The sequence below is a fragment of the Astyanax mexicanus genome, chromosome 8, assembly GCF_023375975.1.
Source record: "Astyanax mexicanus isolate ESR-SI-001 chromosome 8, AstMex3_surface, whole genome shotgun sequence".
Taxonomy (NCBI): Eukaryota; Metazoa; Chordata; class Actinopteri; order Characiformes; family Acestrorhamphidae; genus Astyanax; species Astyanax mexicanus.
The window spans coordinates 26,053,774-26,066,891 of NC_064415.1; the positions used below are offsets into that span (position 1 = coordinate 26,053,774).

The 13,118-nt window shown below is 36.5% G+C and overlaps 1 protein-coding gene across 1 annotated transcript in view; it reads right to left on the bottom strand.

Moving 5' to 3' along the window:
• The window catches only part of trappc14 (trafficking protein particle complex subunit 14), a 30,806-nt gene extending 17,755 nt beyond the window's left edge, over nt 1-13,051 (bottom strand). The window contains exons 1-5 of the mRNA XM_007248132.4: nt 12,315-13,051; nt 5,097-5,192; nt 3,507-3,636; nt 3,083-3,169; nt 820-940 (exon numbers count right to left, since the gene is read on the bottom strand). Coding sequence (XP_007248194.3) covers nt 820-940; nt 3,083-3,169; nt 3,507-3,636; nt 5,097-5,192; nt 12,315-12,794 — 914 coding nt within the window. The 5' untranslated portion in view covers nt 12,795-13,051. The remainder of the gene's footprint in view (nt 1-819; nt 941-3,082; nt 3,170-3,506; nt 3,637-5,096; nt 5,193-12,314) is intronic.
• Nucleotides 13,052-13,118: the final 67 nt, after the last annotated feature.

Here is a 13,118-nt window from a genome sequence, read left to right on the forward strand (position 1 = left end):
CGCTCTATTACACACACAAATATTTAATGGAGAACTCCGGTGTGAAATTGACTTGGGTGTGGTAAAACATGATAAAGTGTACAAACCTTTTTTTTTAAAAACCCACCTCCGTTCTCCTGCTGCTTTCCAAAACTTTTAAAGTGCACAAGAAGCTTATTAAAAAATACTGTTTACAACCCGTAGTGTAAGCTAATTTCCTGGCGTCAGTATCTTTTACTTTTACCGTAAGATCGCAGCACCCGGAGATTAGGTTAAGCTACGGGTTGTAAACAGTGTTTTTTAATAAGCTTCTTGTGCACTTTTAAAGTTCTTAATGCTTGTTTTAAATGTCAGGGCTCTATGGATTCTACCAAAGAGGTGTGGAGCAAAATTTAATTTCCATTTATGTCACTAGACAGGTATTCAGCCAAATATTTAGCAAAAGTTAAGCTCAATTACCAACGTTAAGCATTGCGTACACTCTGTAGGTCAAGCAATAAGAGTAAAACTAACAAAAACTGTACTACCAGATGTCTTGATGTGTCATCATCATTCATAAAAAAAACTTCCCATTACTCTTTTTTATGTTGGCTTTAGCAATATTTTAAGTTTTCTACCTCATCTTAGTGTAAAAAATCCTATATATATTTTTTTTGCAATATTTGTTTATTTTTTACTCTCAAAGATAAGATCTGGCGATACTCTCTTTCATGTCTGTGGGTTTATCTTGTTTGCTTTTCAGCCCCCGTATAGGCTCTGTTTATAGGTGTGCTTAGTAATCAAACAAGCAGTTTGCCAGTTAAACAGTTATTAACAAAAGGAATATGAATAAGCTCATACCACACATTGTCAACCAGCAGCACTGAACCATCAGGCATCATGGGTAAATAGGATGCATTGAAGTTGGGCAGGATTCGGACATCATGCACGCACACGTCCTCCTGTGAGCTCCCATTTAACACTGCAAAACGCAAACAGCACGTGACATGCAGGGGAAAGCACGAGTGTTTAATTAAAGCAGCATCCGTGTACCAAACTTTCACTAATTAAGAATTCCAAAATAAATACAGCATAGCACAGCAGTCCTAAGCTAACACAAACTGGTCTGCATACCAAACACTGTTTGTCGCTTCAGTACTACAGTGCGACACTGTCCTCGAGCTGATGATGAGCAGGAGAACTGCTATATCTATTCTTGTAACACAATGCAAAATTCACATCGTTTTAGTGTGCGAGACAAGCTGTTTGAGTGTCATGTAAAACCTCTGAAATGAAAAACATTTCTCTCTCTACACTCCCAGGGAGACAGGGTGGAGAGGGTCTGGAGACTGTTTTCTATGATTATGTGGGAGAATCTTCCTCTTCTCCCTTACATCAGATACCCTCAGAGGGCCTGTTTATTACATGCACTGATTGATGGGGAGAAATTACACACTGCATGCATTCAGTTCAGCTTCTCTCTCTTTTCTTCTGAATATTGCAATATAACCGCAGTGTCCGTTATTATCTCTCCCTCTGTGCAAACTTCCCTCTGTTTCATCTCTCTATATGTTTGAAACAATTTCATCAGAGCCCTGTGCATTCTGACTTCCCCTTCATATTTCATGTTATCTGCATTTAATATTAATAACGTAGCACGGAATTCGGGGGTGAGACACCATGTTTGTGATGTCTTCTAGTTAATAAGATATGTTAGGCCTGATTTATTAAATACACAACCAGATTTACAGCAAGGTTAGGAGTAAGCAGCAAGCTCTGATATAAGTACAAACACACATTTTGTGTGTGTCTTTTTGGCCATTTTCTATTTTCTGACCTGCCTTTAGGAGCTTTATGATGAAAGAACAGACATTTATTTCAGATACATACAGATACTCTTGTAAATTTGGCATTGGAAAAATGACTGCACCATATTTTGCACTCAGGTCATATCGTATCATATGCAGTAATATTGCAGAAATGTTATTGTAAAGATACTCTGAAAGACAGTCATATTATTGTATGGCCATATGGGCCATCCGGGTACAACTTTTTTTACACACTGTTCTCATTTCCCATTAAATCCAAATCTACTAGAGACAGATTATATCTGTCCATCATTTATCATTTATTTTACCTCAATCCTGAATATATGGAGTGCATTATTAGTATCATGACATGTTGAATCATTGATTTCTGTTACAATCTGGTGAAAATCTTAATTAGGTGTGTGCAGTTTCATATTGAATGCATTAATACTTAACAGAAAATTCTGATTTATTTTGTCGCAGTAGTGTATTCTTGAAATGACTTGTTAAAGCAATGAGGTCACACTTTACAAACATTAATGAAAGAACAAGTGATTCTAAAAAGCTCACTGAATTCCAGCATGCTGCTGTAATAGGACACAACCATTCAAACTAATTTCTATGATCACCTGTAAGCAGCATTATTGAAAAGTGGAAGTATGTTTAGGAACCACAGCAGCTCAGCCATGTACGGATACAGAGAGGGGACACTGAGTGCTGAGGAGCACAATGCATAAAAGTCAAAAACACTCTGCTGACTCAATAAGAATATATATATATATATATATATATATATATATATATATATATATTATATATTAATAATGTTGCACTTTTATAACATGTTAATAATGTTTTTATTTGTTTATTTTTTATATTGTTCTTGTATTACTGCATTTGCGCCAAACTGTGTCCTGCTTCTCTATTTACATATAGATTTTTAACCCTTAACATTTTCATATCAAAAGACGATACATTTACTTAAATAGTGCAATTCTAATCATAAATGGACCTCATAACTGCTTTCAAAGATAGGTTTACCTTAAAAGTACTATTAAAGCAACTGAAATTACACCAAAAGAGGCCTAAAGTCTTTTGGTAATCAAGCAAATGCTAAGGCTACATTGACTAGCTAGCTAGCTAACTCAGCTAATGTTACTATCCTTGCCCTTTACAGCTCGTAAAACTCAAAATTTTAAAAACAGCCAGCTAGTAAAGCTAGTAATGTTTAAGGCTTTTTTTAAACTGCCAAATGTTCAATGTAACTATTTTCAACAATCTGGCACAGTAATGAGTAAAGAAGCTTTAAAACACACCTTTAAGAACAATCAGATGTCGTCCAGATACAGTCATCTGCTGACACTTTACTGTGGGTGGAGGAAGGACATTCAGGGTGGTGCTGACTAGAAGCAGAAATGATAGACAAACACATGGTTAAAAACTTTTCTCCTGAGTATCACAAGTCAATATTCTTTTAACATTACACTGCAGAATGCCAATTGATCTTAAGGCAGACCAGGATTTTGTAACAAACAAGAAAACAATTTGCTACATAAGCAGTAATGTGAGATTTGTAAATGCTAAACATGTCTGACAAGATAATGAAAATGCAAGCATAAAAGAAAAACAGAACCCAACAGCAAATTACTACTGATTCTGCAACTGAAGATGTTTCAGGAACCAAATCCGTGAGGTCATGTGGTTCGACTTCAGTAAGGCCAGTGGAGAGCGGATGCTTACCCTGGGCTTTGAAGGTGTTGAGATCTTGGCGAAAGGTTTGACAGGGGCTCTTCTGCTGAAGGATGCTGAGGTAGCCATGCTCCTGAATCTCAGCCTTTTCCTCCTCCTGCTTCCACACGGTCACTATAATCTGCACAAACCACAAGCAATAATAGTATAAAAACACACACACATGCACACACAACACCGCACCGCACCCATGGTGAGTCCTGGTAAAAGAAGCTTTGTAAGAGAGATGCTACACTGTCAGAGAAGTGTAAGAACTTGTTTGTTTCACCTTGACGAATCCTAAGTGTTAGCCTTTTGAGAACAAAAATAAGCTTGCTTTTTTTTTTTGTCGGTTCGCATCACCACAATGAATCATTGTAGCCACATAGCATCGCACAGCTTATCACTGAAACAAGATATATTATTGAGGCTATTTATAAGTTTTAACAAGTAGAATCACTGCCCACTTGGCACAATGTGTGGTTAGCTAGCTAAAGATTTTCTAGTCGCTGCATTAGCTTTAAGCTTTTTCAGTCCCTCCCCTGGATTACATCACAACACCATTCCCTCACTTTTACACACTGCCACATGCTCCATTGTAATAAATCACTAAATACTTTTCTATTCTTTATGACAGTTAATAAGCAAAATACATTTTTCTGTCATTAGGAATGTCCCTGGCGTATTTTATTGGGTAGGGTGTCTGCAATTTAAATCCCAAATTTAAATCTTTGTCTGATGACCTAAACGTGCCATTAACAGACATTATTGAGTTCTCAGAAAGTAAATATAGAGTATAGTTACAGTCTGCAATAACATTATAATTTTAATATATTTAAAATCACTTCTAAAACAAGAGTGTCCAGAACCAAGTGCAGGCTTAACAGTAATACACACATGCTATAAAAACCCAAAAGACCTCAACAGTTATTTCACATATATAGTCAACAACTAGGGGTGTGTCACATCGTATGTTATGCAATAATAATGCAAATGCATTTTTTTTACACTATTATATTTTTAGACAAAATCAGGCTATTGGTAAGTTATTATCTATGAAAAGGACATATTTAGATTTTTTTGGTTTCCACTAAATATAAGACACTAATATTCCTACTTAATAAAACATTAAATGTTTATTTTGCTGCAGTTGTGTATCTTGAAATTAATTTTAAAAAGGTCAATGCTTTGTCATACTGTCCAAATATCATTAGTTTAGGGCAATATTGCACAGCCCTAGTCGACAAACAACAGATACACACATGCACATGTGCATTTCCTAGTTCCACTCTGATCTACCCTTTGTTTCTTTGTCAGTTCACTATTATTGATTTGGCTAAAGAACAATACACACTGTCTGAACTCTGATGCCTGTTATAATTGCAATACAATGGTTTAGAAAGCCACAAAAATGAATGAAATCCTTTAATTTCTGTACACAGATGCATACATGCATCAGAGAACCCAGCTTGCCTCTGAATGTTGCTCTGGGGCCTTGGGACAGTCACCTGCCATCTCTGAACACAAAGTGATGAACTCAGAGACACAGCCACAATTACAACCTACTACCTCTGTTACACACTGGTGATACATCACTCTTACCTTCACTTTGAGCGTGCTGACAGGGAGTTTATCCAGGGACACAGTCAGCGGGAAGATGACTTCATCATTTAGAACAACGGGCTCGTCCGCAGGCGACTGAGTGACACAGCACAAGAAAAACACACAGAGAACAGAGTCAGACATGTCAAAAACACACATTATTATGCTCATTGCAGACAAATCTTACTACAATTCTACTTTCAACAAATGTATACATATAATAAATCAGGCCGATCTGAAATTAACATTCATTGTTTTGTTTTTTTTAAGTGGTTTAACAGATCACATGGATTGGATCATGGATTAAATAAAGAAAAAATGGAGAGCAAAATGTGAGACTTTAATTTGAAAGATCTTTGTGTTGCTGCTTTGTCTGTATTAAAATCTTTATTTTAACATGGTCTGTTTGTATTAGTGACACTTATTTTATATAGTGTGTTTATTCATTTCTACCAGACTGTTCATTTGTTAATTTGTGATATAGTGGTTTTGTAGATTGATTGTCTGTCTCTTTCTTGCTCTCTTTAAGAGTGGAATCTGTCATTCAGAAGCTTACTTAATGCCAATTTATGCTTCTGTATCAAATCTATGCCAGATCAGTGCATAAACAACAATGCATAAGTATAAATGCTCACAACAGCTTTGACCACTTGCACAGGCTAAGCAATCAGTCTTTAGTCGAAGACATGTCAGTCCATCTCCACACAAGACTCCCACTCCTCACACTAATATAACTCTGCTCTCCACTCATACACCAGAGGAACATCCCTGAGATGTTTGATTGTGCTCAATGTGTTGTATTAAGGCATTTGTGGGACATCATTTTTACATTGTACTGGTTTTATTCCCACACCCCTTTCATTTAGGAGACAGCTGCTCAGACTGTATGTTGTTCAGTGTTAAGATTATGTCAAATGTTGCATTGTAGAGAAATAGATAATAGAAACCAGAACTCCCTACAAAGCAACTACAGAGGCATTTTTTATCCAAAACTACCAGTAAACATATACATACATGGGGCCTTGCTAAATGTGGAAGTTCATATCGTCGCTGTCCAATAAAAAACATCTCAATTTTTGTCGATTTTTGTTCACTACATAATTTGAACAGACAAACAGTCCCTCACACTGTGCCAAAATTTCTTGATGAACGGACCAATAGAAACTCTTCAAAATGACCTGGAATAAACTCTTTTTACATTGGCTTCCATTGAAAGTTTACAAGTTTTTTTCTCTCCTTTTTCTTCCTGTAAAGTTCCTTTTCTGTTTTTTTGGTTATGTATACTTGGACAGTACAAAAATAATTTCCCATTATATAACCCAGCTTAAAAATCACCATGCTGCAGCAGAAATATATATATATTATCTGTCCCAAAACCTAATGACCAATACCCACTGCCCTGACTCGCTATAATACACTCTTCTTTTAAGAGTGATAGACTCTTGAGTAAGTGTTACTATAGCTATTATTACAGTACAATGTTGGATATTTCCAGATTATTTCTTATTATTTCTGAGCACTATTTACTTACTTTTCCAAATAAAATAAAACAACCTTTTAAACCTCACACTTTATTAAGGAAAAGGTTCAATCTAGCATCCAAGTTTTTTTTCTACTAAGCAAAAGCTCACATTGATTGTACGTTTTTACTTAAAGAACTAACAAGAAAGCATCTCAGAAGCCTGAAACAGTATACAAGCTTGTGTTTCTGTCAAAAAACAAAATCAGAAAAAAAAAACTATGTGGCAGTGAATTTCATATTTTGCACTTCTCTTAAATTAAATATAGGGAGATTATTTCTGCATCTTTTTCAATATGAAAGCTGCTTCTATTATTTAAAAGAAAACCTGAGTTAATATTTTATATACATTTTATATATAATGTTTTTTAAAGGTTTACTTTCTTAACAAATAGGCGTAACAGAAACAATAGTTTGCCACTATTTTGCAATTATACTAAACAACAGAAAAAAACAAGTTGTAAAAATAAATAAATAAAAATAATAATCGAGGCTCATAGATTTGAAAAATATCAAGTTTTTTATTTTTTATATACAATACTGCTCAGCCCTAACACTGACTTATGCAGAACTCTTGAAAAACTTTGGAATTATAATTTAAGCCTCCTCTTTAGCTGTTCTGAGCTCTTAAACGGTATTGTTGTGAAATAATGGAGCTCGATATATGCCTGCAATGTGACTTGCTCTTTGAGAAAGCTTAGAAAGATTTACACAGAGGGGTGTGACTCCAGATCCTGCAGAGCAAACACTAAACGTAAGGCCAAGACTTCAATCAGAGAGATGTTTTCCTCTCTAGGGAAATCAGCAAAATGATTCAGACGCATTCTTATACTGATATCTGCAGATGGTTTTTAATAAAGACACATGCTATTGCAAACCTGCACCTTTTTATCAAAATAAAGCAAGTTTGGCTGTTTACACTACACTGCTGCTTAAACAACCATTTACACACCAATAAGGCTACACCCAAATACCATTCCCACATTGTAGAACCTTTTAAAAAACAATTTATTCATGTGATATGAGACTGGCATAGCCCAGTTTAACTTCAATATCTGGAAATCAGTATAAAAGTGTAAACAGTAAAATTGCTGACTGAGTGGGCTGAGGCATCTCCCAGACATCACACAGAGATGTCAAATATTTCACAAAAATCTAGTGAAATCTTGTCTCAGTCTACCAATAGGCATATGGTTACCATTCAAATCCAAGACCATCTTCCAGAGAAAACCTTTAGAATATAATCAAAAGGATCAAAAGGAAGATGGATGATCACAAGACACCAAACCAAGCTGATCAGCTTGAATTTTTACACCAGAAGTGGCATAAAGTTATCCAAAAGCAGTGTGAAAGGCTGGTGGAGGAGAACATGGCAATATGCATGAAATCTGTCATTAAAAAACAGGGTTATTCCACCAAATATTGATTTTTAAACTCTTAAAACTTTATGAATATGAACTTGTTTTCTTTGCATTATTTGAGGTCTGAAAGCTCTACATTTTTTTTATTATTTCAGCCATTTTTCATTTTCTGCATTTTTAATACATGCTCTAAATTACAATATGTTTATTTGGAATTTGGAAGAAATGTTGTTTGTAGTTTATAGAATAAAACAACAATTTTCATTTTACTCAAACATATACCTATAAACAGCAAAATCAGATTAACTGATTCAAAAACTACAGTGGTCTCTAAAACTTACTCTGTCCATGTACAGTGAAAGTTCTGTTGTAAACACTTAGCTTAGGAAAACAGTTAGCATCAGGGCTAACAGTCAAGGCTTACAGAGGTCTGCTGTATCAAGACTGTGTCTGATGGTATCAAGGATTGAACCTGGCTGAGTCCAGCTGTTAGCTAGCACTGCAGCTATGCCTTTTATTCAAGACCCGCATTATGTCGTCAAAACAAGCCGATACTCTAAGCTTCATAACTAAAGACTAAATTATACATCTAAGACCCATATCATTTTAAACAGCAGAACTTATCCGTTTTAACCAGCACAATAACACTGATCTGTTATCAACAATTAGCATCAACTTTTAAGCAAAATACAGTCAAATATCTTAGTTCTGTTAATATTTACTTCTAAAACTAAGACATATTTGTGAAAATAACTCTCGTATGTGTGACTGTATTTTATAAATGTTGTCATTTGTAAGCAAAAAATAGAGATATACAGTATTTACCATATCTGTTACTGACTGATACTCATTACAGGAAGCTTCTGTCAGTTCACTGAAATCCTGCTGAGCAATACAAAAGAACACTACACGCTACTGTTGCCTGGAAGTGACAGTGTGTGATGACAGGCAACAGCTTCTTTACTGTTAATATCAATATCAGATTTACATCGCATCAGCCAAATTTAATAAATATATTGTAATATGAAGTTTGTCCAGCCCTATTTAGCAATGACTATTTCCAGAGTTTTTATATCTCTTTTTTCTCTTTATTTCTCTAAAGGAAATAATTTGACCTTTTTTTTAAGTTTAACTAAATGGCCTGCATTGTGTAAACAGAACAGTGAACACTGTACAACAGGAAGCACCCTAATCTCTGTATTGTGTCTTGAACACAATTAACTCCTCTGTAAATAAAGTCATGTTCTGGGAATTGATCTTGTATGGCAAAAGTCACTGCTCATATTAGCAGGCTCAGTGACAGTGGAGGAGTTGGCATTGTGTTTATTGTACAGTGGTGTAGAACTCAACAATGGCTGCAATTGAATACACAATTGTGAAACCATGCTAGTTCTTTTCAAACTTTTCTAATTTTGTTTGTACTGAAAGCCAGATACAAATCACAAAAGCATTAATATATAATGCTAAAAGCAAAAATATTCTTTTAATTACTTGCCACGACAAGATAAGGTTATTTTCCACTTGCTAATGGGGCTTTTAATTTAATGTTAGTAAAACTATAAGTGTAGAGTGCATACATGTACATATATTCACACATTCACAGATTGCATTTGGATGATGTTTTTTTTTATTAAACTTAGCTACAGGCTGTTATGTTAGCTAAATATAGCCCACAGAACATGTGCTAACATGAATGTAAACTCAATGCAGAACCAATAACAGAAAATGGCTGTTTATAACATGTGACAGTGCATCACTGTTTTCACCGTTTTCTTGTGTCTTGTGTGTCAGAAATAAATGTATGTGAACTGAATAGAAAGCATAGAGGCTTAATGAGTGGGGGTGTTTATTGTAGAATCATTAATAATCATGCATTTTGGGGAAATAAATATTTTAAAAAAGACTTTACAGTTTATATTGTAGTGGGCTGCAAAGATCAGTCGATATAATCAACAATGTTGAATATTTAAATTTGTCAACTACAAATTGTTCATTTGTAACAGTACCATATTACATAATACATAAGTGATGTGGACAGAAGTGCACTCTGTCTGTGTCTCGAAAAGTGTCTAAACACAACAGATCACATATTTACTCACTAAATATCAGTACTTTCCACGTTTAAACAACATCTAGACATTTAAATGCCTTTTAAATCTCATATTTAACTGTTTCTATGTTTTTTAGGGATCAAAAAACATGACCTCTTTTCATGACAGAAATAACCATTGACTAATTGACTTTTCAAAAAAATAATCAGATTAGTCGACTAACAAAATAATCATTAGTTGCTGCGCTAGATTGTAACTACATTGACATGTCTATGCAAACAGGCAAAGAAAGGTTTTTTTTTGCTATGTCTGATAAATCTACATTTTATTTTAGTTACAAGAATCACACATAATAGGTTTTTGAAATGTGATGTTCAGTTGAAAGAACAAGTAATTAAAATCTTAGCAATTACCTATATTTCTGCACTGACTACTAGTAAAATGTGGTCTGATATTTGTCTAAGTCACAATTACAGACAGACACGATCAAACAAATCTAATACCACAATCAGTTGTGCACTGAGCACTGATCCACATTAAAGGCAAGAAAAAGTAAGTGAAACTCCATGTTAATTATATCTCCAGGACCTAACAGGCAATGTGTGCTTATGTTAAGGAAATTATTTTTCAAATTTGCATTTTTATGATGTTTGCTTATAAAATAAGGAAACACAAAACAAACAGAGAAACCTGTTTTTCTTAAAACAGACTGTTTATTTTGAACCAGGCCTCAATGCAAACCGCTTTCAGACGACCTCAGATGATGTGTTAATCAGATGATGCTAATCATCGTGCGTATTCAAAACCACAGGAAATGTTTGTCTGAGGTGACTGCAAAAAAGGAGATCTACAGGTTATCAAAACTCAAGGGTTTCCTTAAGTTTTTTTTTAAAGACACTGTAAACACATACTCACTGTGCTGACAAAAAAACATAAATAGTTTTGACATTTACTGTTTGTGTATAAAATTACAGTAACATACAAAAAGTCATTCAATGTGAGATTTTACACTGCTTTCATATAGACTGAACAACCCAGGGATTTATTAACTACTATTACCAGTGTTTATTAACTTCACTTACCTTTAATATAAAATACAGAACACAATTCCTATAATTACAGGGTCTGTGCGGGTAGCACATCAGAGGGACCCATAAACATTTGGGTCAGAGGTCAGTGATGACACCAGGTAGAGGTGACAAGTTACAAAGTACAAATACTTTTTTCAGACACCTTTTTTAATTCTACTCCTTTTATTTTCACGCAACTATCTGTACTTTTCTACTCTAATCTCATTTTAAAAATTAGCCTCGATACTCCTATTTCATTTCAGCTTGTTTTTATTCTGGCTTCTCATTGTTCATAAAAAAAAACTTATCCAGAAAAATCTCTCCATTTAATAAGAAATATATAGATATACCATTCTGACACCCTATTGGTTTATATGATCCATCACACCTGCACACCTCACGCCCCACTCCAGTAAGAACATAGCAGACATATGTTGCCTAGTATGAAGATGATCCGTGCAGAGACTCAGGATAACTTCAGTGAAAATGTATAATATAATATATTATAATATATTGGCATTGTACTAGAATGCATTCATTTTTAATGAGCATATATGCAGCTTAAAATTCGTAAATCCCTTTTTTTATCAGTAACATTTTAATATAACATTACAGTCATTATGACTTTTAGAAAAACGTGTTTTGGGGAAATAGGGTAGTGAACTATAGGTCCCTGTTGTGTGGCCTAAGCTGTTATCCTACATTATCCTTAAATTATTTTTACTTTTATATTTAAGCAGCTTTAAAACCAGTATTTTTACACTTTAACTTGAGTAAAAAGCTTGAGTTGATACTTCAACTTCTACTGAAGGATTTTAAACCCTAGTATCTATACTTCTACCTAAGTGATGTATGTGAATAATGTTGACACGTTTGGAAAAAAATGGGGTTTAACATGGGGCCCGTATAGTTTATTCACTGCACAAAGGGCCTGGATAGGACCCATGAAGGATTACAGTGAACTGCAATGATGGGACCGAGTAATAACACAAATTAAAACCCAACTCAGAACCCATCCTTCTCCATTCCATCCATGTAAGCCCAGTACTATAATTGTATATTTAATGTTGTGTTTTTGTGACTACTAGTTGTTTGCATGTGTTTACACAGGAAACAACAACACCCCAAAAACAAACAAACAAGCACACACACAGCATCTATCAGTCGTGTCATTTTGAGGTGTAACAGTTACTGCATCTTCACGGGGCTGAACTCACCTGTAGAGGAGCCTTGCGGAACTCCCTCCCTCCGCTGGCCGGGTTGTTGTGAATGAGGAGCGGCTTGCACTCTCTGAATCCCCGGGCCTTTGAGACCCCCCTGGCCGCGCAGCCCCCCGTCGCCGCCGCCTCCTCGTCGTCCGTGTCCTCCACACACTCGTCTCCGCTGCTCTGGTAGTCATGGTAAAGCGGCGGTGCTCGCTGCCTGCCGTCCCCCGGACACACGCTGGCCACGGCGCACAGAGAGCCGGCCAGCTCCCGCCACGAGCGGCTGCTGCTGGCGCCGCTGCCGGGCTGCTCCGCGCCTCCGTCCGCGGAGCTCTGCGAGCGCAGCACCAGCAGGAAGCGCACCGTCTCGCCCAGGTAGAGGTGACTGCGCCGCGGTAGTGTGCGGTACCGGGCCGGGTCGGACAGGTCTGAAATGGGCACGGCGGGGAAATACATGAAATACTCGCACTGCGACTCCATCATCAGCACCATGGCTGCGCTATTATTATTTTTCACCACCAGCAGCTGCAGCCCAGCGCAGAGATCCGGCTATAAACTGAACAGCGGGCAAAACACAGAGCGCACAGCCTACCAACCCCGATCACATCGCCCGGCCAGCCTAGCTTCAGCCTCCGCCGCGTCCCCGCACATCCCAGCCGCACAGAATAACCCCCTATAACCCCCTATAACACACACATCTTTCCCACAGCCATGTTGATCTTCCAGCTCACTACATTCAAACGAGCCACTGCGGCCCCGATAATCGAGCCCAGAACCGTCGAGTGAACGGGGCTCGATGCATGAAAACCAGGCCAG